The 27,914-nt window shown below is 35.0% G+C and overlaps 1 protein-coding gene across 1 annotated transcript; it reads left to right on the forward strand.

Moving 5' to 3' along the window:
• The first annotated feature begins 464 nt into the window (after nucleotides 1-464).
• On the forward strand, nucleotides 465-27,692 carry LOC140768271 (nuclear pore complex protein NUP205). The gene is made up of 45 exons (XM_073108496.1): nucleotides 465-931; nucleotides 1,013-1,108; nucleotides 1,831-1,905; nucleotides 2,005-2,109; nucleotides 2,229-2,339; nucleotides 3,021-3,180; nucleotides 3,564-3,646; nucleotides 3,766-3,885; nucleotides 3,987-4,214; nucleotides 5,526-5,615; nucleotides 6,163-6,318; nucleotides 7,209-7,325; nucleotides 7,404-7,610; nucleotides 8,130-8,231; nucleotides 8,308-8,451; nucleotides 9,229-9,359; nucleotides 9,446-9,565; nucleotides 9,825-9,948; nucleotides 14,136-14,333; nucleotides 14,465-14,583; nucleotides 14,755-14,905; nucleotides 15,005-15,117; nucleotides 15,195-15,276; nucleotides 15,371-15,457; nucleotides 15,551-15,628; nucleotides 16,022-16,210; nucleotides 16,821-16,910; nucleotides 16,984-17,079; nucleotides 17,267-17,425; nucleotides 17,501-17,556; nucleotides 17,633-17,705; nucleotides 17,801-17,991; nucleotides 18,102-18,231; nucleotides 18,320-18,397; nucleotides 18,864-19,028; nucleotides 20,772-20,942; nucleotides 21,016-21,153; nucleotides 21,939-22,082; nucleotides 22,579-22,701; nucleotides 22,788-22,895; nucleotides 23,506-23,640; nucleotides 23,839-23,939; nucleotides 26,438-26,557; nucleotides 26,822-26,900; nucleotides 27,441-27,692. The coding sequence occupies exons 1-45, from the start codon at nucleotides 791-793 to the stop codon at nucleotides 27,525-27,527; spliced, it is 5,571 nt and encodes a 1,856-aa protein (XP_072964597.1). The 5' UTR covers nucleotides 465-790; the 3' UTR covers nucleotides 27,528-27,692.
• The last annotated feature ends 222 nt before the right edge of the window (nucleotides 27,693-27,914 follow it).

Genomic DNA, 27,914 nt, shown 5'->3' on the forward strand with positions numbered 1-27,914 from the left:
ACAAAAATCCATCGATACTAATTTACTTGCAATTCATTCATTGTCTAATTAGTTAACCATCGCGTGATATATCCTACAAAACAAATGCTTAACGAGATCTTGGTTCACGATTAACGCAAAATGGGCCTTAGTTTTGGCCTCAAGTGCAGGCTCAACTTATTGCTTCTGAGGAGTTCTGACCATAGGAGGCTTATTAATAACTTAATTAATTTTAGTCAATTATTAGGGAAAAAGAACTTTATTTTTTGTTAATAAGATGAAACATTATATTCCTTGCGATGGAGCGATGTGACTCTAGACGTTCAACTCGTAATCCATCCCTAGCTATATATATATATATGCATGTATGTATACTAATTATATAACCTCAACTATTGGGGTTAGTGATTAGGCCTCGGTTTCAGTTATCTTTATATAACTTCGACTATTTAACTAACACGCGCAAAGCAAAGCGAAAAAATAGCGGGAAAACATGTAACGTTCCAAATGCCTTGCTGCAGTACGCATGAGGCGCACACTAGCAGCACGCCTTGTGTAATTTCACTAATTCGCCTCCCACTCGCTCATCGGCGGCTCAGCTCTTTCCTGCCGCCGCATAGAGAAAACACGAGAAAAGGAACGCCCGCCGTTAGGGTTTTAAATCCCAAACCCGAGTCGACGCCCTCCCCGACGATATTTTCTGCACTCCTCTCTCTTCCCTCCCCCCTTTTCTCTGGGTATAGGGTTTTGGAACCCTAGAGGAACGAACCGAAGGAGCAGCCAAGAAAGCGAGAGATCGATCGGGACAGTCATGGTATCTCCGCACGAGCTCCTCTCGGCGATCGAGGCCGGTCTCCTGGGCCCCTCTCCTCCGACCCCGAGCCAGAGAATTGAGATAATGCACGCAATCAGAGCTTCCCTCCCACATCTCCAGTCCCTCCTCTCTTATCCGGTATCTTCCCTTTCTCCGGTCCTTTCGTACTTCTCTAACTGTGATCGTCTCACTCGGAGCGAGGTCGTATTTTCTTGGCAGGGTCCCAAGGCATCTGATCGGGCTCAAGTTCAGTCCAAAGAAGTGCGGCTTCCTGATTCACCCCCGATATCTCTGGATGATACAGATGTTGAGATCGTAAGGCTTTCGTGCCATTCTTTATCAATATCGATTATTTTTACCTGTTCTTCAGGGTTTTATCCTTTTGTGCTTCATGACGTCTCCCTATTCATATTTGCCCCGAGGGCGGCTGGTACCTATGCTAAAAATTATTACTTCTCGTTCTCAGTTTTCTTGGGAATTCATTGTACAGTACGGTGGTCTACTCACTGTGCTTATGGGTCATTTTGTTATACTTCATGTCGCACTTCCAACTTCAATCATCATATGTTACCATTTTGCTTTAGTATCTGCTTATCTACAACGGATTATCTACTGATGCTATGATCCATTTAACTTCAGATTGCACTCCTTTCTCAATTAGGAAATGATACGGTGTGGTGTTGTCCTTATCTTGTAACATTCACATTCCTCACCCTCCCTCCCCTCTTTTTTCTTGCTTTATGCTGCTGCGAAACAGTTTTCTGTATTTTTTTCTTGCAATCTTGGAAATGTCACTAGTTTGATGGCCATCACATCAAATTCTTTTGATTGCTCAGGATAGAAATCATGGGGACACTTGGAAATTTATCATTGACTAAATTTCAAGTAAATAGTCCTAAAATTTTACGCATGAGGCTAGAGCAACCGTAAGAACTATTCATTTATTTACCTCCACAAGTACTGTTGGTTCAGATAGTGTAAGATGATCATCAGCACTCCATTACTGTTCTTACATGCACCTTTTTTGTGGTTCCCAGGCATTGAAATTGAGTGATGATCTCAATCTTAATGAAATTGAGTGTGTTCGTTTACTTGTCTCCACTAATAGAGAGGTACAATTCCTTAAATAGATTCTCATTGTACTAATTGGTTGTTCTCATTTTACATAAGATTTCTTGTGTAATTCCACTAAATCACTTATGTGTATATAGTGGCTTTTATACGGGCGAGAACCTTTGGAGATATATCGTCTTGCAGCAGGCCTCTGGTACATGGAGAGAAGAGATCTTATCACCTCTCTGTACACTCTTTTACGGGTACAACTTGATTATACCAAGTTTCTTGCTATGTGTTTCCTGTAAACTAGTGTTTGTCCCTGTTATTTTCATTCTGTCCTCACTGAATGGTTAATTTTAACTATGTTCTTCCCTTGCAGTCTGTTGTACTTGACCAAGGTCTGGATGCTGATCTTGTGGCTGATGTACAGAAGCTTATGGAGGATCTTTTCGATTCTGTTCTCAGACAACGGCTGATTGTGCTCATAAAGGTTGTGCCTGCATGTTTGCTTTGAATTTACACAGCCTTTCCACTTTTTACCCGTTTAGACTAATAATGCTCTGAGTGTTGGCAGTGGAACTTTTTGTAAAAGATTTATCTTTAGACAAATGATTTAGTAAGAACTATTAATTTCTCTCTCCTAATCTATCGGTTGAAATTAAATAATACTAAATAAAATTAACTGGAAGTACTAGTCATATGAACCGAAAGTACCGGTCACTCTTTTAAATTGTAAGGGTAAGTTAGTGATGTTTTATTTTTCTATCTTAGTAATCATTTCTTATATAAAAGATAAAAATAATAATAAATTGGTATAAGTCCACACTCCTATTATTAAAGAAAATACTTAAATTCTACTTTACTTATCGGTAAATCTAGTCACATATGTCAAATGTCTTTTATACCCCTCAATTTATCAAGAGATGAATTTTTTTTTAATAACTAATTGGTTAGTATCGAATCATTGCTCTTATCTTTATTGTTATTGTACAACTAGACTAATGGCATCATTGTGGTTGATGCGGTTGATGCTGCTATAGTTGACCTATATCCGAAAGGATGCCCTAGTGCACTAGGCAGGACTCTATGTGGGATCTAGGCAGGGAGATGTGCCTCTGACCTATATTCCCCTGACATGGGTTGATTGTTTTGTGGTCTTTGCTTTCATTAGGAACTAAGCCGGGAAGATCCAGCTGGTGTTGGCCACCCAAATGCTGAACGCTATGTTCTTGACTTCAGAGGTGCTTTTGTGGAACGACATGCCATTGTTTCTCGAGAGAGATTAAGTCTGAGCCACTGTCTTGTCCTATCGGTCCTTATTACAAGAATGAGTAAGTTAAATCTTATTTCAAGTTATAATGGAGTCTGTAGCATTGTTTGAATTGCCTTCTTTAAAGTTCATTTAGAATTCCTCTCACTTTACACAATAAGAAGCCTTAGTGTGCAGAAAGCTCTCTGTACGTAGATGTAAATGGGCCCTGTGCTCAGGAGATTGGGCATTCCAATTGTAATAAGTGATTCTAAGGGAACTCCATTTAAAAAAGGAGATATTGTCTTTGCGAGTTGCATTTGTAATTTTTGTCATTGTGTTTGTAGTTACCTGCCTCATTTATACTTTATTTGGTGCTCTTATTACTCTGATCCATAAACTGAAAACTTCAGCTTATTTCAATGGAAGTTTTGAGTGTCTAAAAGTAGGTTTGACTATTATCAGGTCCAAAAGATGTAAAGGATGTGTTTTCAAGTTTAAAAGATTGTGCTGCTGAGGTCAATGGCGACAATAATATACAACTTCAGGTTTCAATTTTTCAGTCTGTTTGATGAAGTTTGGGATATTATGTATTATGTTCTTCAGGATTTAGTTGTTTGGATATTGTCAACACTGTAATCCTACTTATGTTATTTTATGGTTGCAGATCACATTTGGTCTTCTATTTTCACTAGTAATTGCTTTTACGTCTGATGCGTTATGCACAGTTCCTGACCAAATCTCCATGCTGTCTGATGCTTCCTTCAGAAAGGAATTTCATGAATTAGTAAGACAAACCAGGAAGAAAATTTTGCTTTCACTTCTCTGCTGAAGTGCTTTTATGAGAATGATTTTTTGGTGATGGTATGTAACTTTTGCAAACCTTAGGTGATGACTACTAGTAACAATCCAAATGTTGAGGGGTTTCTTGATATTGTGCGACTCGCATGGACTGTCCATTTGGTGTTAACTGAAGATCAAAGCACTTCAAGGGACACCTTTCCTAGAGCATCTCCAAGTGATTATGCAAATGTTTCTTTATGCCTTGAACTTATTTGCTCGAACAATGTTTTCCAGTCTCTACTATCGAAAGTTCTCCAGACTGCCGCATATCAGGTGTAGTAATGACAAAAGCTGACTTGATGATTCAAATTTCAAATGCTATTTTTGGATGATTTGGGTAGTTTTTACAAGATAAGAGATTAGATGATACGATAAATGAGCGATATTCTGGACTCTGACTTTCTATTAGAATGTGGATGCATGTTGCTGGTAGAATGTTTTTATTTTATCAGCAAGCATCAACATTATGGAAATGTTTGTGAAATGTTAAATGCACTTCTTTGTTTTATTACTTGCTTTTATTTCATTTTTTTATTCAAGAACTAAATTTGGCATCCCAATGTATGGGGCTCTCACAAACTAGGATCTGGGGAAGGAAGATGTATTTTGATTTGATGTTTTCATTCAAGAACCAATCTTCTTAATTTGAATCTTAACATTTCATATTACCTGTTTTATTATGATAAATATAGCATATGCACAATTTTATTTCCTTCTTTTTCTTTGATCAATGCAAGCTGTTGATGTACATTATGTGTTTCTGTGACTTACTGGTTTCATGTACTTTTATCCATGAAAGGAGATTACGAAAGGAAGTTTTGGAAAAAGACATGTGTTATCTGTTTCTTATTTTTCATACTATTAAGCCTGGAACTGCAAAACAGTACTTTGTTGTTTCATGCTTCTCGCAGATGAAAGAACTAATCGTTTGACTATTTGAAATTCTTTAAGTTGTTCCAGATTTCATCTTTTCAAGCGATATGAAAAGAAAAACATAAACTTAGTCTTTTATAAACCTTAATTAAGTCCCATGACCTTAATTAAGTCTCATCCTGCCAAGCCTCAGCTGCCAGCTCATTGTCACAACTTGTGTGTTTTTTTTATAAATTTTTTATTGTCTTACTGTTTGTTTATGGCCCACCCTTTGCCTTAATTTTGACCTCAATTAATACATTACTGCAGAGTCCTCCACTTTGAGCTAATTTCAGTGGTGAGGGGTTTTGGAGTGGATATGAATTTAAGTGTTCAACTGTTGAATTGATTTCAATGTGATCGACTCTTCCGTTGGATCTTGTCATTAGTTCTTGTGTTTGGATTTATGTTTGTTCCTTTTGAGCTGTAGTGACTAGTGATCAACTAAATTTTGGAAATACACCTGTCCTATATTATTAGTATATTTACTGTTCCCAGTACTACTACTTTTGCATTTTCGTCGATATCAATCTTTTGAACACTTCAAAATTTTTGAGAAAAAACTAAATTTATAGTGCAAGGAGTCGCTTTCAAAAGATTCTTTATTCTTTCTAGTTGCTTCTATAGCTTCTCTTTTTCAATGTTTACCTATTTAATTTCTATTTGGTGCAGAATGATGATGAGGATATGGTCTATATGTATAATGGGTACTTGCACAAGCTGCTGATGTGTTTTCTTTCTAACCCACATTCTAGACACAAGGTTTGTACGCCCTGTATGCTTCACCCAGATAATAGTTGGATAATTAAAGACTATCCTGTTTGGAAAAATAGAAAATAGTAAGGTAAACTTTGGGTTTACCAATTTGTTGAAATTATTAAAATTCGTTCTGAGTATTCCTAGTTCTAAGTTATAATAGATATGAACTGAAGGCTCAAAGGTCAGTTTAATTTGGCTTTATATCTTTTTCTTTTGTAATGGATAAGTACGTGCAATGAGTTTTGTATATTTGATTTGTAAACAAACTATTCTTACATCAATCAAGATTTTTTGTCTAAGTTTCTCATTAGTCTGTCTCTTGAGATGGTGTATTGAATTACATATCTGCTATTTTATTAGTACATCAAAGTGTTGCATATATATGATCATTATATAATTCAAAGAGCTGTGTTTGGAAAATATGAAAATGTGAAATGACTTTCTTGTCATATATCCACAATATTCATGTTGTAGAAGTACATTTGTTGGTTTGTCTCTTTCTCCCTTCAAATCTATGGAACTAACTGATAACTATACATTGCGTGTATAGGTGAAAGAAATGAAGGAGAAAGCCATGAGTTCCCTTAATCCGTACGTGTTGTCAGTGTCAGATGATTTCAGAGATGACACTGCTAATAACCTACAACAAGGTGGGAACAGTCAACCATTTGTTTCCTTGTTGGAGTTGGTTAGAGAAATTTATCAGGTGGTGCTCTATCTTCTTTGTTGCTTGTAATTCTTTTACTGTTTCCAATTTCCATCTTACATTTCCAAATCTGTGTGCTTCAGCTATATTTTAGTAGCATATGTGTGTGCACTTCCTGTTATTATGCCACAGGGCTGTGAAATATTTTGGTTAATTTAGACTACTCGTTGTTGTTGGTAAAACTATTTTGATTTTTGAGGAAATGGTGGATACATTATACATAGTTTGGTGCACACTATGAGTGACATAGGACATTTTGGGGCTTGACTCTGGGGGAACCAGCAAAGTTCTGCATGCTAAATGAATTTGATGCAGTGGACAGTATAGAAGAATGACAAGGTAAGTAGTTATGAGGAGTTGTGCAATTCTGTACGGTGGAATGATCCTACAAGATGAAGAAACTGACTACATGCGCTATGGTAAAATTTGAAAACTGAAAAAATAAGTTGCCACCATAAAGGACTTAGACAGTAGATAAATTAGTGCAGATTAATCATGCAGCATTTATTAAAGGTGAGATTCACCTGAAAGAATCTATATCAAGAAAAAAATATGTTGTTTATCTAACCAATCACTGAAAGATTCAGTTTATTTTTTTGAATTTGAAGGGGAAGAATTGCTTAAACTTAGAATTGAATTCTAGCAAATCTTGGCATTTGATAAATGTATATTTCTACTGAGTTTGACGTCAATATATATATCACCATGATTTGAGTAAATAAGGCCAAGAATTGGGGGCTATCTGTGTATTACATCAAAATGCCACTTGTTTTCATTACCTTCTCCCGATTGGGATTTAGCCATAACTCATAGAGTGATTTGCTTGCTTCTGTAAATCTTTCTTGAGAATAAATGCATTCTAATGTTCTGCTGGAAATCCTCTTTGCCAGAAAGAACCGGAGCTATTGCATGGAAATGAAGAATTGTGGACATTTGTGACATTTGCTGGAGAGGATCATACTAACATTCAGACTCTTGTTGCTTTTCTGAGACTTCTTAGTACCCTGGTATACCAAAATAATTTTGCTCTTGCCAGATGCTCTCAGAAATTTTGATTTCTGTGCTATTTCATTTTGCACTTTCAGGCTTCAAATGAAGAGGGTGCATCAAAAGTTTATGAGTTATTGCGTGGTAAAACGTTCCGGTCAATTGGGTGGAATACCTTATTTGATTGCCTATCTATCTATGAAGAGAAGTTTAAGCAGTCTCTCCAAACTTCTGGAACCTTGTTGCCTGATTTTCAGGAGGGTGATGCACAAGCACTTGTTGCATATTTAAATGTTCTACAGAAGGTTCATCTTTTAAACTTTTAGGTTTATGTAAATCAGTAAATCTTTTTAAATTTTTTTATATTCTACAGTACACTTGTAATTTTTTGATAGAAATGGAACTGTTATTTTTTTTTTGTGAGACAGATCTTTTTTGTCTACTTGTGCGGTTCGACTATTCAAATTTAGTAATGAGAGGTTTTAAGAAGATATGATAACCTCATCATTTCATTTGATGATGCATTGTTGTTACAGATTACTTTTTTGCTTTTGATATCAGTTGCTGTGAAAAAGAGTCATATATTATTTTCTACCAAAATTTTCTTGTTGCAGCGTGTTGCAAGAATAAGGAATTTGTTTGTCTCTGAACTGTTTGTTTGGACCATCCTCTTTGGAGTTTATCATATATATGTCTTTGAAATACTTTACATTCAAATTGCATAATACCTATTTATAACTTCCAAACTATTTTTCTTTCTTGAGGCAATCTGTTTTCCACATTATGTAATTGATGACTAATATGGGAGTTATGAAATGCTATAGGTTGTCGAAAATGGAAACCTAATTGAACGGAAGAGATGGTTTCCAGACATTGAACCCTTGTTTAAACTTCTTAGTTATGAAAATGTGCCCCCTTATTTAAAGGTTAGAGCTTATTCTAGATTTATCTGCAGCCTATGTTGGTTGTATGTGTTCGACATATGTAACACTTCATTTGCAGGGTGCTTTGCGGAATGCTATTACTGCATTTATCAGAGTGTCACCAGCTCTAAGAGATACCATATGGAATTACCTTGAGCAATATGATCTTCCTGTAGTTGTTGGTCCATCGCTTGGTAACAGTGGGCAACCTATGTCAACACAGGTGCGATATCTAATTTGTGTTCTATTTTGCGGTTACTTTTTTCACCTTGCAGCTCCAAAATGTGTTTGCACTGAAGACCATATAATGCTTATTTGGATATTTTCGTGGAATTTTATGCTGCGATTTTTCCAATATGTTTAGATTTCGCTGTTGGTTTAATGCTTGATTTCATCTCCATTACCTCTTTTTTTGGTTGTTGTAGTAATCGACAATGATACTATTTGTCATTTGCTGCAGTGCCACAAGGTATACTTGCGTTACCTTGAGATGTTGCTTAGTGTTTTTGATTGGTTGTGCTGGTGTTGGCTGTCCTGTCTTGCCATTTATTATAGAGAGTGATGCTTAAGCTAAATACTATAAACCTTTTATTTTTAAAAATTTCAACATATTTTTGTCTAACTTGATCAAATATGGTGTTTGTACTTAAATTTATGATATTTTATATTTAGAAGTTTGTTTGTCTTTTTAGTTGGATTTCTCTTTTCCTTTCAATCTTCAAATTTGAGGTAGTATTTCCTAGTTGAGACAAAACTCATTCTCAAGTATGATAACCCTTGGATATTTCGGGAAACCTTTAATAGGATTGAAGTCGTCTGGTTTCTGGGTATTTGGGAACTATTTATCAGGAATTTGAGATGTAATCCACCTTCAATATTTTATCATACACTTCACTTAAGGTAGATGATTATAATTTGAAAAATGGTGCTCTTCCTAGTGGCTACTCTTTCTATATTTAATACTGATTGCTGTAAAAAGCTAAAAGCATGTATCTGGCAGGTATATGACATGAGATTTGAGCTGAATGAAGTAGAATCAAGAAGGGAAAGATATCCATCAACAATATCCTTCTTAAACTTGTTAAATGCTCTTATTGCAGAAGAGAGAAATGTAAGCGATCGAGGACGGAGGTACTAACTCATCCATCAGTTAAGGAGTTGTATCTGAGCATGAAGCATCTTTCATATTTATATCTTAACGAACTTGAATTTACCAGGTTTGTAGGGATCTTTAGGTTTGTATATGATCATGTCTTTGGGCCTTTCCCTCAGAGGGCCTATGCTGACTCTATTGAGAAATGGCAGTTAATTATTGCTTGCCTCCAGCACTTCAAAATGTAAGTACATGTCCTGAATAAACAAATTTTTAAGTCACGTTGGACAAAATTTTCATTGAGGTTTCCAGGCTGCAGTATACTTGCTGCTATCTTATTTTGGTTGTTTTTCTGGTTCTTGTTCTGTTGATTTTCATATTAGTCAAATTTTCTACATGATTCTCTTCAGAATGTTAAAAATTAGTCTGGATATGCTTGGTAATTTAACTGATCAAGAATTTTGGATGCCTCAAAGATTTTAATTCAAGGATTATGTTGGCAGGATTTTGAGCATGTATGACATCAAGGGGGAGGATTACGATAGTATTGCTGATGTTACGCAGCCTTCTTCTATACTTTATTCCTCCTCAATTGAGACACAGATCCCTCCTATAGAATTGCTGAAAGTATGTATATACTTTAACATGGTGTACATACGAGAAAGCTTCTCCATTCACTTCATCTTCAGTTTTTATCTGTTACTGCATTTAAGGCTGCGCTTCTTTATATTGTTTGTCAGAGTTATTTAAGTCAAATAAAATTTATGATATGTAGACTCAGCTTCAATCTTCTGAACATAAAACATATCATAGCATATTTTCACATGACCTGAATATAGGTCATGTCTACCGGCTTGCTATATTATGCAGTGTCAAAATGAGCTCATGAATTGCTTATATTTATCTTGAACTATATCCGCCTTTTGACAGTGTATGCAATTCTGTAATGTTCTTTGACATTGGAGAATAAGTTATGAAGGATAGAAGTGTACAACCGAACTGAGTGTAAGATTTATAAACAATTGTTTTGCCCAAGGTTCTAAGAATTGATTGCGAGACTGGGATTAGCTTTCCAGAAAAAAAATTTGTGTTTGTTGTATTGGACGTTTTAGTATTGGAAGTTTTTTTATTTTGTAAAATTCTAAAATTGTTATAAAACGAGGAAACATTTATAAAAATGATAAAAAATAGTACAAAATAAATTAATCAAATATGAAATTTGAAAATTTGGAAAAATACTTTGTCATAACTCATAAGTATTAACTGTAATGAACTTTGGGTTGGATCTTGCAAATGTCTGTGCTTGTCATTGCCATCGTCACGAGGATAGAAATACTGTTGTCCAAGTATTCCAAAGAGTGATAAGTGATTCCACATTGCGCTTGTTGTGCCTACCAATGGGAAGTAGCATAACTAATGTATGGTTATATGAACACTAGATAAATTGACGTCATATGGAGCAACATCCTTATGATGCCACCAATGATAAGATGCAAATAGTTACTTTTTTTTTTTTCCCCTTTCAATTTCTCAACCATGACATGTGAATTGATTTCTTTGATCTCCATCATCAATATGGAAGCGACTCATCACAAAGGCTTTCGTTAGGGTTAGGGATATTGCTAGTACTTATCACTGCCGAATGACTTAGCCTTTTCCCTTTGTGGCCGTTTTCTCTCCTTCTATTAGGCCTCATCCAACCAAGGGTCATCTCTATTGTCTAATATTTTATTCTCTACTTCTTTGATTTATGGAGTTAAAGGTTTTCTTCATCAAAAATACTATAAATCAATTAATTTGTTAATTTTCTGTCTTCTTAAATTTCTCTCTCGATCTCATATTATAGTTTTTTTTAATAAATCTCATTCTATAATGGCATAACACTAGCTTTTTTAACTTCTTTATCGGCAATCTATTTTCTTTTTTGGTGTAAATCAGATGGAAGGTTGTTCAATTTTTTCACATTTTGATGAATACGTAGTTTGGCTTAGAGTGTGTTTGGCTATTGGAAAGCGGAAAAAGAAAGTAACAATTTTCTGGAGGGTTATCACTTTATTGTGTTTGGAAAAAGAAATTAGAGTGATAAATGAGTTTCTCCACTTTCCTAAAACTGCAAAACTTTCCTAATTTTGACTCATTTGACTTCCTCTTCTAAAGTGATAGAGTGATATTTTTCACATTTTTTATATACTGTATATTATCATAATTATCCAACTTTACCAAACATTTTTAATTTTCACCAAACACTAATAGGTCATGATTACTTACAAGAAGTGAATTCACTAGAAACTTTTACTACTTTTTTCCCTTCACTTCTTATCAACAAAACACCCCTTTAAGATCTTTTCTATCATTCATAAATGAACTTCTATTCATTTAGAGTATTACAATAAATAGATGCAACAGTTTTAGTAGTATTTGATTGCCTAACTCCCAATTTACATCATTTGAAAATTTTAAGATAATCTCTCGACTAGGTTGAAACAAGTAATAAACTTAATTGAATCATAACATTTCTTTGTCACGAAGGATTTGCTTGGGATTGTCGAGCTACAATATGTTGACTTTCCTAACTCCCATCAACACTTCACTATCATATTGGTATTTTGAGATAATTGGAGTCTTTGAATAAAAGAAAACATCTTGTAGATATCGCAAATTGTTAGCATCCAAACTTCAAAATACTTAGAAGTTGAAAGTAAATTGGAAGAATGCCTACCAACATGTATACCTCGATGTACTTGTTTGTTTCACCCGAAGGCAATCAACGACCACCACTTTCTGTAATATTTTATCACATCTCTTTTATTGTTTATTTTCACTATATCCATTGTATAATACTGGAAATCCATCTCAGGTTTGTCATCATTATCTATCCATTTATAATATTTTAATATGCGGCTCGAATATTGTAATGACAGTTGTGGTATTGTTTTAAAAGCTATTTCCAAGAATCATAGCCTTCAAAACCTCACCTATCTTTTGATCTTTAAGTTCATTTTTTATTTATTTGTGTTGACCACTCATATACAAACTTTCATACCATCATGCTTATGTCTCACGATGCTCTCAAATATTAGAAAGTCAGTGACAAATTTAGTGATGTCGGATTTTGATGATCTCTTTACCATCACTCTTCTATATGAGTAGATGAATCCAACTATGGTTGTATGTAAATTTCATCATTTTTTGACCTTTATGTATCACCTTTTTAGTTTCAGTATCCTTGGCAATATCCTCCAAAAAATAGCTCAAAGCAATGCGTAGCATAGAGTGTCCAACACGTGCTATCTCTTCAATAAAAGCAATTTCCCAACTTCCTTATTTGTTGCCCCATTATCAGTGATTAACTGATTATTCAGAGGTTGTTTTCTTTTTATGAGGATTTACTATAAGTTTGTTTAAGCTTTTTTTTTTCCTCTAAAGTTGCACAGGAAGTTTCACGTCTATACATGTAGTGTGGTGATTGAGCCCACCCAAACTATTTGTTCCATAATCTATTTTTTAAAGCATACCTAATGAGTGGGCGTCCATTGTATCAATGGCCTTATTTCTTCCCAGTCTGTCTATGATGTAACATCAACATAGACTAGTTATTAAATCTTGAATGGAAATTTCGAAGGTTGTTTCTATTTTTATGAGGATTTACTATAAGTTGTTTAACCCATGGTTTGTGAAATCAACTAATCTTGAATCGGATTGGGATTCATCATAGTCGATCCCAATCCCAGCCTCAATCATCACCTGAAACTAGTCTAGCGACTGGTTTTGGCCTAGGATCGGCCAATTTCGGTCGTACTTGACGAGCCAGCCAAAACTAATTTTTTTAAAGATTTAAGTCGAATAAAAAATGAATTTGATCTAGGAGACATTAGTAATTGATATCTTTAGTTGCATTATTTTCAAGTTTTTAATTTTTACTCTTTATCTCTCACACACTTTTCCCCCACCTTTTACACTTCATCGATTTCATTCAACGGCCAATCCAATGAGCCCCTTCGACTATTTTGTACTTTGGTAAACTTACGTGAGTATATTTTTTTCTTTATTTTTTTTCCTCATTTCTCTTCTCCTTTTTTTCTTGCTTACTCTTTAACTATCATTTTTTACTGCTGCAGAATAACAGTGAACAGAGATTTATCTCTTTATAACACTTTTGCAGTATGAATTTATGAGCACAAAAATTACCAAATTTAGCTTAGAAAACATCATGGTTTTGAGTGAGGTGTACGATTTTTGATAAACAACTGAGGTGCTATGCTGTAGCAATCGCATTCTTGCTAGCTTAGTGACTGCTTTCTGGGGCAGTGCTTAGTTTTTTGCGGTATGGATAGGAGAGCATTGCCTGGAAATGTTAGTCCTCCTAACATAAGTCAAGTGTGGCTAACAATAGTTTGGTATTAGCATATACCAAAGTGATGAATTATATAGAATCTAGTATTCTACTAGGTTCCTTCCATTTTGCTTCATTTCTATGAATCTTATTCTTTTTCTGGAAATAACTGGTCTCACTTGATTATTCTGAGTTTCATGATCTTGCTTGTCATTGATCCTAATATCATGTTATATTTTATTTGCCATTATGTCTTCAATCTTTGGTTGTTCCATTCTGCTTCTTTTTGCCATTCTCTCTTTGGAGTATTTCATCCAGATATTGTCAATCATAGCTTGGCCCCAAAAATTTGGGATTATAGGTTTTGTTTTTGTCATAATTGTTGTATTATAGTTTTTTTTAACGTTGTCTGTCATATGTTGGTACACTATCTATTAAAGAATGCTGGTTGTAACACAATGTTTCATCAATTTTGATGCAGGACTTTATGAGCGGTAAAATCGTCTTTCGCAATATAATGAGTATCATTTTATTGGGTGTGAACGCTGTCATTCATGAGCGAACTAGTCAGATATATGGTTTACTATTAGAGAAAGCTGTGCATCTTTCTCTAGAAATAGTTATTCTTGTAATGGAAAGGGATTTGTTGCTGGCTGACTTCTGGCGTCCATTGTACCAGGTTGTCACCTTTTCCTGTGCCTTCACACTATATGTGCTCTCCTTACTCTAAATACATACCCTTATTTATATATGTACACAGTATATATCAAGATTTTGTTTCATTTACTCTTGATGCCTGAAATGTTACAGCCCTTGGATGTTATATTATCTCAAGATCATAAACAAATTGTTGCATTGCTGGAGTATGTACGATATGATTTTTTACCACAGATTCAGCTGTGCTCAATAAAAATCATGAGTACTCTAAGGTATGTGCCCTTATATGTGCCAATTGTGAAGTCTGTTACATTTGTATTTGTTCTAAGTTCTACTGTGTACTGTTGGGCACTCTACCTGATTCTTATTAGCAAAAGTGAGTTCTGATTGTTTCTTTTCCTTACTGATTGATTGAAAATTTACCTTGAGTCTCATCTTGACAGTTCTAGGATGGTTGGGCTCGTGCAGTTATTATTGAAATCGGGTGCTGCAAAGTCTCTGGTTGATGATTTTGCTACCTGTTTGGAGTTACATTTTGACGAGTGTCAGGTTATTGAGAACACAAAAGATGATCCCGGTGTTCTTATATTGCAGGTTGTTTTTGCATATATCATACTTTAGCCTGTTAACGCAGATATGAGAAAATAAGACTATATGTTGACTCCTTTGTTTTTATCCATTGTTCTGTTACAGCTTCTTATTGATAATCTTTCTCGTCCAGCCCCAAATGTTACACATTTGTTTTTAAGGTTTGATGTCGATCATCCAATAGAACGAACATCCCTACGGCCAAAGTTCCATTACAGGTTAACAACGCATCCCTCTATTATATCTGCTAATGTTAATGTCTGTATAAGCAACTGATTACCAATATGTTGTGCAGTTGTTTGAAGGTAATACTTGATAATTTGGAGAAGCTGTCAAAGCCAGATATGAATGCTTTACTACATGAATTCAGTTTTCAGGTTCAGTTTCTGGAAACTTGAATCTGTTTCTCTCTTCAAGGTCGTGGATTCTTGTTACAGGCTGACTAGAATAATATCCCTCTGCCACATGCAGCTTCTTTATGAATTGTGCCTGGATCCATTAACTTGTGGCCCTACAATGGATCTTTTGAGTACAAAGAAGTACCAGTTCTTTACGAAGGTTTCATTTTACTACTGGAAATTAATACTTCTCTTGCAAACGTATCTGTTTATTGGTTCTCTCCTTAATATTCTGTCCCTGATTCAACTACAGCATTTGGAAACAATTGGAGTTGCTCCACTTCCTAAAAGAAATAACAATCAGGCTCTTCGTATAAGCACACTCCATCAGGTGTAGACCTACGTTCCACATACCTGTTTGAATCAAACATCTCTACCTTTCTCAACCATGCACCTAATTGTGTGATGTATTTATGTATACATATGTACGCCATAGGTACAGAATTGATGTACTATATATACGTTTATAACATCTAATTTTTTGTTCTTGACTTTCAGGTTGTTGATTTAGTGAGCATGTATTTAACTGTAATTACATGTACTAAGATAAATAACCTGATAAAGAAGCTGCCTTGGAGAGTGCAAGAACTTAAGCATCTCTCTAAGTTCTACACTCTGACAATTATATCTTTCTAACCAAAAGAGAACCTTTTTTCCTGGAGTGAAGATCATCAGTAATTCTGTACATAATTTTAACACTGCTCCTTTTTAATATAAATTTCAGAGGGCGTGGCTGTTAAAACTATTAGCTTTGGAGTTACATGTAGCTGATATGGCTGCATCCGCACATCGAGAGTCATGCCTGGTTATTCTTTCTCGTACTTTCGGTCAGTGTGTAGCTGAGAGCTGCAGGAGTCCAAATATATCAGTTATTTTTCAGACTGCTGGAAATGGAACAATGGATAGAAATATGGTACATTTTGAGACTCATTATCCTTAAGGCTAGTTTCTCAGTTAATGAGTAATCTATCCAAACTTTGAAAACTTCAGAACAGAAGTTTTTGCATGCATGACTTATCTTTAGTTTTTTTTTTTTTTTCTTGATGCTGAATGCAGGTTGGGCTGAAAAGTGATGCAATAATTTTTTTTTTAAATAATCACTTTGGTGGAATAAATTTTCCTAATCTCTGTAGTTTTTACAGGCTTCAGGTTAACTGAAGGGGTCACATTTAAGCTGGTTATATGATTATAATGTGTGCTTTTTACATGCCCAATTTTTTTTATATTACTATTGACATCTGCAGCACTTTATTTTTTTCTTCTTTCCAAAACCTTCTTTGCAGTATTGCATTTTATATTCCTAGTCAATATATAGATTCACTGGGGCTCCTGCAATTTTCTTAGTATTGGTTTCCCTATTTTTAGCTCAACTGCTCTTGAATAAGAATGTATAATCTCTTCAGTGCGTCACCTGGATTCTTAACGTGATTCTTTATTTCTTGACAGCAAAATCAATGGTATTTCAGTTTACTTGGCTAGTTGGGTTTCTAGACTAGAATTTGATTGATGACTTTTATATTCAGGCATTAGAGTTGCTTGATGTTGTCCAGTTCAGGTCACCTGATACTTCTACAAGATATCCTCTTCTCTCGAACTTAAAATGTGACATTAAGGTGAGCTTGCTAACTTGATAAATATTTCTAGTTCTTTTTTAATTTAAATAATGATACATGCTCTTCTTTCTAGGTGGAAGATATACTCCATGATTCTGGAATGTATTACTACTCGGAGCGAGGTGATCGCCTGATTGACCTTGATGCATTCCATGACAAACTTTGGCAGGTTCTCTATTGTTTTGTTTCCAAATATGATTTTCTGAATTATGAAATTTTCTTTCTGTCATAAATGTACAGAAATAGTAATCTAGGTTTTAGATGTCCTTTTTGTATATACAAGTTTAGTTTTTCAGATTTTATGCTGCATTTAGTTAACATTGTTCAAGGATTCATTCTCTTCGGTGAAAATCCAGATGTGTGCACAAGTGAGCTCTCACTTGGAAGAGGCTGAGAAGGGTGAATTAAGAGAATCGTTCCATCAATTGCTAAGATGGGGTTGGAGATATAACAAAAACCTTGAAGAACAGGCAGCACAGCTTCACATGTTGACTGGCTGGTCTCAGCTTGTTGAGGTTATTACCATAATCACTTCTCTTGATAAGGATATATCAGTTCCCTACAATCTAATGACTCTTGCCATTTTTCAGATTGCTGTATCTAGAAGAATGTCACTCCTTGAAGATCGTTCTCAGATATTGTTTGAGTTAGTCAGATTTACATTTCTTACATGAACCTTCTTTTTTGTTTGACTATAACTGTGCTTAGAATAATGGTGGCAGGTTGCTTGATGCTTCACTGACTGCATCAGCATCTCCAGATTGTTCACTGAAAATGGCGGTAATCTTAACCCATGTGAGAAAATTACTGTATCCTTTTTTATGGTTTTAGTTATGTTCCATGTCTTTTTCATGTTCCTAAATCTTTATTTTATGTCGTGTCTTTCAAAGGTAGCACTCACCTGTATGGCTAAACTTCGCGATGAAAGATTCTTATGTCCTAGCGGCGTGGATTCTGATAGTGTAACATGCCTTGACATTATCTCCGGGAAGCAATTGTCGAATGGAGCTTGTCATTCTATACTGTTTAAGCTTATGATGACTATCCTAAGAAATGAATCATCAGAACCCTTGAGACGAAGGTACTTGAGATTTTCTTGATGCACAGACAAATTTTTACAATCAACATATCCTCCATCTGCTTCACAGTTAATTTTCCTAACACAGTATGTTTATAAAATTCTTGCAACAGGCAGTATGCATTACTACTAAGTTACTTTCAGTATTGCGGGAGTATTCTCGACCCAGATGTTCCAGCATCAGTTTTGCAGTACTTGCTTACTGAAGAACGAGATGGAGATGACGAGATGAACCTACAAAAGGTCAATTTGGTTTATTAAATTTCCTTGGTGGTTTTAGTGCCTTACATGATAATTTTCTGACCAATTTGTAAACTTGTATTGTTTAAAGATTGATAGAGACCAACACGAACTAGCTCGAGCCAATTTTTCCATAATAAGGAAAGAATCTCAGGCTATTATTGATGTGGTATGTGAAACTATTTTTTCATAATATTTGGTTCACGTTGATAGTTTGACCTTGTCATAGCTGTTTCTAGTTAGTCGCTTGCTACTAGTGTGAATTGTATATTCATGTATTAAATCACATTAGTAATAATTGAAATTTATGGGCAGTACCCGGCATTTTGCTTTTAATATTGTTGAGACCTTACCTTTTGGACATTCACAGTCTGACCCTTGCCTTTTGCACTTTTCATTTGACAAGTGCAATTGTTTTAACCCATGCCTGTGTCAACACTTTGGGACTAGATAACAGGAGGGTGTTTTTTAGCCAATATAAACAAAATGTTGGGTCGAATCATGAAAGTCCAAAAGACTGTAAACAATAATAAACATAAAATGCAGGACATTATTTATAAACTTTCCTAGTAATAAAGCACATGAGAAAATTACCATCTTGTTTCTTTTCCTTATTGATCTTTTATGTTTTCCAGATAACGAAGGATGCTACCCATGGTAGTGAAGCTGCAAAGGCAATTTCACTATATGTCTTAGATGCCTTTGTTGGTATTGACCATGAGAAGTTTTTCTTAAACCAACTTCAATCCAGAGGAATTCTGAGGTCATGCTTGATGGAAATCAGTAATTATTCTTCTAAGGTGTGTCACAGTCTTGAAACTTTATGACTGTTCACTAGATTAACATGAACATTTTTCTGTTGGTATGCTTTCCTTCGTTCCATTTATTTCCTGGTTGAATTGACAATGAAGTTGTCACTCTGATTTGTGGAGAACTAATGGTTGCATATTTGTGGTTTTTTCTTATCCATGTTTTCTTTCCAGTCATGTATTTTCTTTTAGAATATGAATAGCCGACGTGGTCGTGCATATCAGTAGATATTTAATATGAGGATACACACACACAGAGCAATTAAATTTAAGCATAAATCTTGTTGAACCAGAGGATATATTAGTTGATGACGTAATGAAGTTTCATATCTTTGTGTGCTCATAGCTTAGAAATTACTTTTCCTACAACCATCTTGAAAGAAAAGGGTATGAGGGTGATGATTAATTTCTACAAATTAAGAGTAAGTAACTTTGGAATCTTCAATGAATCAGTAAACAAAAACTACACTTCTCAATGGGCCACAGAGTTGATGCTTGTAGGAGAAATTACCTTATTGCATGTGAAAGAAAAAATTTGTGTATGACTAATTGCAGATGACAATTAGGCCTTTGATCTTTACTAGTTGGCCTTGGATATCTTGGTGCTCTTGATTAATCTCTGTTTAATGCAAGGGTTTCTTTAAATCAAGCACATTATTTCCTTTTTTTTACTAATTAGTAATTATAGTTTTGGTCTTCTGTCTACTCTCGTAGAACTTGTTTACTAGTGGTTCTATGTTTGCTACCTCTAACTTATGTTTGATGTTATCAATTCTTATTTATGTCTAGTAAACCAGTCATCCACCTTAACATCCTTAGTTAAGAGATTTCAGCCTTTGGATTTTGTTATTTTCTAGTTGTCCAACAGCCTGTTTCATAAAGTGTAACTGGTCTTATTGCTGCTGTATAAAATTCTTCTTTGAGCTTACAGTGTATATGAGTATCCCGTAACATGCAAGAGGCGCTTCTCCATTTTAGCCATCATTCTCTAATTCTGCACGCAATATCCTCATTAGTTTTCACTTCTTATTGTGTTGTATATTCAAAGTAAAAAAAAAAAACTCCTCTTCAGGTACTTGTCCATCAATAACAACTTCTTTTTGATGTCATGAGTTTCTAAACTTACATATTTATTGTTTGTCTTAGATCTACTTATTTGAAATCTTTACATTCTAATTTTCTCCACAGTTTTTGAGTGTTTAATGCTATCTTAGAATTAATTACGGTTTCATCATCAGCAAATAACCTGCTCCATAAAACATCTTATTGAATATCTTTAGATAATTCAGTCATGGCTATTGTAAGCAAGTAGGGGCCTAATAATGAACCTGAGTGGAACCCTATGGTTGTAGGAAAATTACTGGTCTGTTACCTATTTACCTTGCTGTAGTAGTAGTAGATATTGTTTTCTTCTCTAGCACCTACCGTATTAACTGCCTACCACGTAATAGTAGGTTTTTCCTTATTCAATAAATATCATATCTAAGTATTTTTTTTCCATATTTCTCCACCAATCGGCGTATTGGTTTAGTAAATAAACTTTGGTGTTCATTATACACAGCTTAAAAAGATATACCTGTTATGTGTGTTAACCTTCACAACGAGGAAGGAAAATTATTCAATATTATTTGGGTGTGTTAAAAAACAATACATAGCACATTAGTGAGGAAGAGTAATTCAAAATTTCAAATTATATTTCTGAACATCTAATATAATTTGTTTCCATATTTTCAGGATGCTACATGCTCATTAGAGTCTTTTCAGCGAATGTGCACAGTTGATGCTCAACTTTCTTTGCTTCTAAGAATCAGCCACAACTATGGAAGGCACGGGAGTCAGATTCTATTTTCCATGGGTGCTATGGAACATCTAGGTTCATGCAGGGTTATTGATTTTCCAAGCAAGGTAATGTAAGATTGTTGTTCCCCTTGTTTGGGTATTAATTTAATATGCTTGTTTAAAGCATTGACATTTACAGGGAGGTTCAAGGTGGGTCGGTGGTAGTTTAAGCAAAGAACGAGAGGGAAAGGCTGATAAACAGAGGCTGCTTGTAACTCCAATATTAAGATTGGTCTCATGCTTGACATCACTTGTGGACTCTTCTGATTTCCTAGAGGTACCGTCTGTCGGAATCCTTTTCTTCTTTGGGACTCTATTACTTTTGCTTCACAATCCAATTTTCCTGTTCCAATATCTCTTTTGATAGGTAAATCTTCGGTCATATGTGGCCCAAATTAAGCTCCTGTTTTTTTAGACTTGGTTGAGAATATTCTCAGGTTTCAAAATAATGGTACATATATAGATAGATATAGAATTAATTGATCCAGGTCTTGGTAGTCTAATGAGATGGATGAGTCACATTATAACTGTTATAGACTTCCTTGGTACTAGTATTATACTATAGTTATTGGTGGAGTTCTGTTTTACTTTTTCTCATAATCATCAAAATATAATGTTGAAACTAATAATTTAATGATTTTGTTTATTTTCTAATTTTTGATTGAGCTATGTTCTCTAACTTTCTTCTGTTTCTGATGTCCTATTAAATTATCAGAAAGTTTGTTTTACTATGAAAAATATAATATTGTTGGTCCCTTTTAGTTCTATAAATTCTAGTTTGACCTGGTGCATGTTTAGTTGAGGAAGGCCATCCTGTGCTGACACAATGTTGTAGCATGAAGTAAATTGTGTTGCAATTTCATAAGTAACTAGTAGGCTTCTCAAGAAAAATTTAGATGTGTAATTAGTTTGATTTTCTCTTTGATAGATCAGAAATTTGATATGATTACAATTATCTACTTATTTTCCTGTCAGCAGTCATGTTTCTTCTGGATTTACTTTTCAGTATTCCTCTTATTTTCTTATTTGTTAATCAGAAATGCACAAATGATTTTCATGCAGGTGAAGAATAAAGTTGCCCGTGAGGTTGTTAATTATGTCAAAGTACACCAGTCACTTTTTGATCAAATTCTTCGGGAGGATATATCAAGAGCTGATGAGTTTACTTTGGAGCGGGTTAATCTTGTTGTTTCTATACTCAGCAAGGTGAGGAGTAAGGGTGGCAATTGGGTTGGTTCATGTTTGGTCATTTTGGGTTAAGTTCAAGCCGACATGAACATGACTGATTTATTAAATGGGTTAGAATATTAAACACGGAAATACCTATTAATTAAATATGTTACATGGGTCACAAATGGACTATAGGTTTACGTGGTTATTTGACTTTATATGGGTTTTTTGAGTGATAAATGGGTTATAATCATGCTATCGGTTCATAAATGGGCAGGCGGGGTTGTAAAAAAGTTAAATGAGTTGAAAATGCAAACACAACCCATTTAATAATGGGTTTGGTGGATAAAACTGTTGATGATCCAAATCTGATTATATGAAACCTAAACCTATTTAAAACTTTCATGGGTTATTGTGCTGAGTCAAAAATTGCCACCCTTACCATGTAGTTGATTATTCATTTTCATTTTATAGTTGTTTTGTCACGTGTGAATAATCTTGTTTAATGAGTGTATGACTTAAATGTCCTTAGGTTTGGCCATACGAAGAAAGTGATGAGTATGGTTTTGTTCAGTCGCTCTTTTCCATGATGAGCTCTCTTTTTAGTCTTGTTGGTGGTTCTTCCCATTTCCTGCAATCATCAGATTCACTTGAGGTATACTTCCATGGTTACTATATTGTTGATTTGGAAACAAACAACACAACACAAACTAATTTTTTTCTGATGGTTGGAGCAAACAGCTGATCGATGAGAGTCTGAAGAAATCAGAGATTTTAAAGTTTCAGTTATGCTTCAGTCTGAGCTGCTACCTTTATTTTCTGGTGTCAAAGAAGGTTATGATGTTGCACGTAAGTGATAAATATGTTGGCCAACAAAACGATTCATTTAACCTTTGGGCTTTTTTGTTTTCTTTGTGAGTTGCTTATTCATTTTATGGAATCACAACTTGTGTTCTGAGTTGGGCTGGAACAGGGCAAAAAAGTGGGCTAATATCGGCTCCAGCAAAATTCCATATTCCAAAAATTATGGGGATGGTCTAAATATTTCTGTATCAATGCAAATATGGATATCACAATATTCTGTTGCCTTTAGAAAACATTTCTCCAGTGCATTGCCAATTCACCCTGCATCTCGTGCCTGACCTGTCTTTACCTATCTTTAGTAGTTGCGGATTTAGATTTGTATTGGTTTAGTATCTGATTCTTACTCACATCAGTTTCACATATGGCCAATGTTCTCCTTATCCTGGTGCACGATAGATAGGGATATCAGCTGATGCCGTACCCTCCATATCCAATTAGTTTTCACCCCTTCTCCTAGAACATCTTTTATATATCTATCACATACACTCTGCTTTATGTGGTGCTAGCTATCTTAGATTCTTGGTTGATTTTCTCTGTTTTGACTGTTATTATTTAGTTCTTTTGGTTATTGTAAATCCATCTCTTGGCTTGTTAGGTTTTGGACGGAAATGGTAATGTTAGCAATTCAGCTGTGCAGCAACCTACACTGCAATTGCTCTTGGCCCTTTTAAATTCAGTTGCAATTACCATGGAGAGAGCAGGTGAAGAAAAGGTTTTGTTGCTTAACAAGGTAATTTGACTACACTTGCCTGAAATGTGAGACAAACAAGTATATGAACAGTTAAAACAAATAAGAAAAGCTAGATTCTTTTTTCTTGGTTTTGAGTTCTGGAGCTAAGGAAATATTGGTTGGCAGTTATTTTTTGTTCTTTGTTTTATTGGTATTGCGAAGCTTGATACTGTGCAAGCTGTTTACTTGGTTTCTCAGATTCAAGAAATTAATGAATTATCAAGACAGGAGGTTGATGAAATAATCAAAGTATGCATAAGGCGAGATTGCATCTCTTCTGGTGATAACATCCGCAAAAGGTAAGGAACATGATATTTTCTGTTGTGAGTCTGCCATTGTTATTTAAGACTTCTAGTCATATGTTATAGAACCAAATTTGTTTCTTGACAAGCTGCTGGGGCAAGCATATCTTATATTCCTTTTTTTTCGTCTCTGTAAGATGCACTGTACCTTTTATTCTTCTAATATCAGAATTTGGATGTCTCAGTTTCAGATTTGTGAGGTACACCCACATAATCTCATTTTGTTTCTACTCACCGAGGCTGCTAAAAATATTTTTGTGCCATGTGTTAGTAGGCTCTTTCTTTTCTTCCTGTTCTCTACCTTCTTAAATGGAGGCACTAGTGGTTCCTACTTGAGATATCTTATTTATAATAGATCATTTCCATTTAAGTAGGTCAGCAATCTAGTGCTATTCCAATTCCATCAGTACAATTTGTTCTCCTTTCTTAATATTTTGGTGTTATCTGTTATCCATCTCAATGCTCTTAATTCAGCTATGCTCATAGTAGGACTTAAACCTCAATATTTTGAATAAAAAAATATGGCCTTTCTTTTGTCTCTAATTTCCTGGTAATGTTAGGTCACTATTCTGCTTTTGTTGTCCTACTTTAGTTCTGATCCTCTGTAACCTGCCTTTTCTATTCGTCAATCAATACTAGCATTGGAAACATGACATCTTGGGGCTCTGGTGGATCCAGTACAACTTTTTTTCTTTGTATTGTTATCTAGCTTTATAAAAAGAGTAGATCGTATGACTTAAACCTCGTATATCCAAACTATCTGGATTCTAATGTCATCTTAATTTTAGACACTTCCTAGTCTCATTAGCTAAAACTATATTTTAGCGAATAATAGTGGTCGTGAGATATCACCTTGGACATGCTCAGAAGTTCATCTAAACTTTCCATAACAAGCTTCAGTACGAACATTTTGGTGCCCTCTTCTGATAGGAGCAGCAGAAAGAAATTTATCAGCCAACAAAATCATCTTCATGCATGCTCTATTATTAGCGAATGAAGGCACCATTTGCTATAAAAAAATAACTAGTATGACTTATTGGAAAGGGCAAGTAAACATTGAGGGGGGTAAATTGGAGCTTGAAATCTTTTGCAATGGAGAGGAAGGGCATTGAAATGTGATGTGGGGCCATTTCAGTTTTTGGTGGCCTATGCATCACATTGTAGGGCTGGAGAACTTACTAAGATATCCTACACTTGGATAAGTGTCATATATACGTCCAAGCCTATGCTAAATATGGGGCACACTAGAGCTAAGGTTGAAGTTGGCCATCTTCTATGGCTACTTGTCACCCTACCCAATGATGGCCATGTCGATCCCTGGTCGGCATACCTTGATGTGCCATTGGCACGCATTGATACGCATTTGGCACCTTTTTAATAAAATTTTTAGTATATTTAAATATGTTTTTGAGTTTTCGGCACATCAGTTGTTAGTTTTTGGTTTGAATATATGTATTAAAGCTTATATTAGAGACTTTATTTTTAGATTATTTTTATAAAAATCTATTTTTTTAAAGATATATTAATAATAAAATAGAAACATTATTCAACGTGTAATATGTTTGAATATATTTATTAAAACTAATATTAATAATTTAACACTTCTAATATAATTGAATACTCTCAAATACCACTCTAATGGATCTATTTTAGATTAATAAAATACATTTCGAACTTCATGCGACTAGTGCCAGTCGGCACGGGTCAGCATGCACCCATGCTAGTCCGGCACAGGTTGGCATGGGGTGTGCCATTGGCACACCTTGTGCTAAATGCCGTGCTACAATTGGCACAGCCAATCATTGATTCCTGCTCTCTCCGTGACTTTATTCCTTATCATGCTTAAAAAACTAGGCAAACAAGGGGTATTTGATAGTTGAATCCTAGGTTCTTTAATATACAAAATTCGGTAGGAGCCTTAAGTCATTAACTACCCCTCCAAGACCCATGGCAGCAGGTTTGGTGCATTAGTTATTTGATTTGAAAGGGAGTACTATGCAAGTTTAATCCTGTTGGCAGCCGCTAGCTTGAAGGCAAGTTAATGGATGGTCTATACTCTATAGTATATTATTGCAGACTGTGTATATAAGTTATGGTTGTGCACTATTTTATGATTTTGTCGAGTTCAGTAGTTGCTCTTGATTTACTTACCTGGTTACGTTGTCTATTTTCTTTTCTGTATTTAGTAATCGTTCAAATATGATGTCATAACAGTGGTTACTTCTAAGTGTCCTACTAATTTAGTTCTTTCCGGTTGTCCCTTCCATCTTCACTCCACATATATCTTTCTTTTTGACATTGCTTGTGAACATATGTACTTAAATTGTTTATATCTGTTTTGCCCCTCTTTCATGCTGAAGTGTTTATGTTTGCACACAGTAATTGTCTGTTATGCCATTGCGTTGGATGTACCAACACATGCCACTCAGACACTGCATTCATTGAATGGTATCATCATATGCAGTTGATGATGATTATTTTCTTGTCTGTTACAGGAGATACACTGCAATTATAGAAATGTGTCGCATGGCTGGCAATATGGACCAGCTTATCACTCTGTTAATTAAGCTTGCTGAATGTGTCCTCAACATCCTCCTCATTCATTTTCAGGATGAGTATGATCAGTTCTTATCTGTTTTAAGTTAGTTAATATTTTCATTAGAAGGAGAAGAGGAACTTTTAGACTTGGATTCTCCTACGAGAGATTATTGATAACTAGCACATAATGTGTTAAGATGGGTGAATGATGCTGCTACTTTATATCTAATGTCCTCTTGTACAGAAAAAGTCTTCCTTAAATAACTCTTAATTTTTAAGTTATCTTTTGTCCAGTGATTCCATTTCCATCTAACATGGTTGCACCATTATTGATCTGGCAGGAAGTGTGATCCACAAAATCTTTCTTTGCTATCTGGCAATTTATATTCTATCTTGGAAAGACTGGAGCAGTTAAAAGAGGTATGATCTTTTGCTTGAAGCTGCAATTACTGATCATCAACACAATACTCATGGTTTGAACATTGAACTTTTATGCGGAGCCTATATGTTCCAGATGCAATGGATTGGTTTTGGAGGGAAGTGATCCGAATAAAGATACCAAAACGCACTTCCCAATAGCTGCAACAGTAGACTTTTGGTGGTTTTGGGCCTTTCGGCCAGATTTCATGTCCGTTACGGATTGTTTCTGCCAAAACGGACCCAAACCAACAATACACAAACAAGAAAAAAACAGAAGAAAGGATCAAATCTTAGAGATGCCGCTAATGTGTTGTTACCATATATAAAATTTGATGATACAAAGTTACGACTCTTACATACCAATATCCCCCATATAGCAATTTGGAACTGCATATTATGAATTTGGAAGATGGCTATACCTGCTTGCCACAAATTTAGCAATTGTCATAACATGTTAGTCTTATTTCCGTGCTTTATGTTTATCATTTAGATAGGTGTATGCTCTCTGCATATTTGCTGATTTTCTGCATCTTTGAACAGGATAAAATAGGGCACAGTCTCAAGTTGTTCCACAGGTCTGTCAGTACCCTTAAAGAGATGTCGATCCGATACGTGGATAGAAGTTGAATTTTCTCATGGCTAATTATGATATGTTCTTTCTGATAAGGAATGTTATTTTTTTGTGTGGAAATAATGTTGTATCTTTTAGTTCTTATCTTGTGTCTTTGTAATTTCCTAATTGAGTAATTAATTATTGTCAATATTTTGACATTTCTTTTGTCGTTCTCAGAATTATGGGTGGCACCTGGCCTATGTCTAGTTTCAAGGCAAATTTTGCGTATCATAATTTATAAATTATAATACAGAATAAGTAGCGAGGTTGAATTGATGTACATCGTGTATTCATTAAATACGGTTTTTCTTTGTCTACTATTGCCGCTGATGCTACAACCACAAGAGTTTTATTATTGGTATTGTTACATCTGATGATACTGCAGTGATACTAATCGTGCA

Source organism: Typha angustifolia, chromosome 10, assembly GCF_048772165.1.
Source record: "Typha angustifolia cultivar Huaian chromosome 10, ASM4877216v1, whole genome shotgun sequence".
NCBI classification, from domain to species: domain Eukaryota; kingdom Viridiplantae; phylum Streptophyta; class Magnoliopsida; order Poales; family Typhaceae; genus Typha; species Typha angustifolia.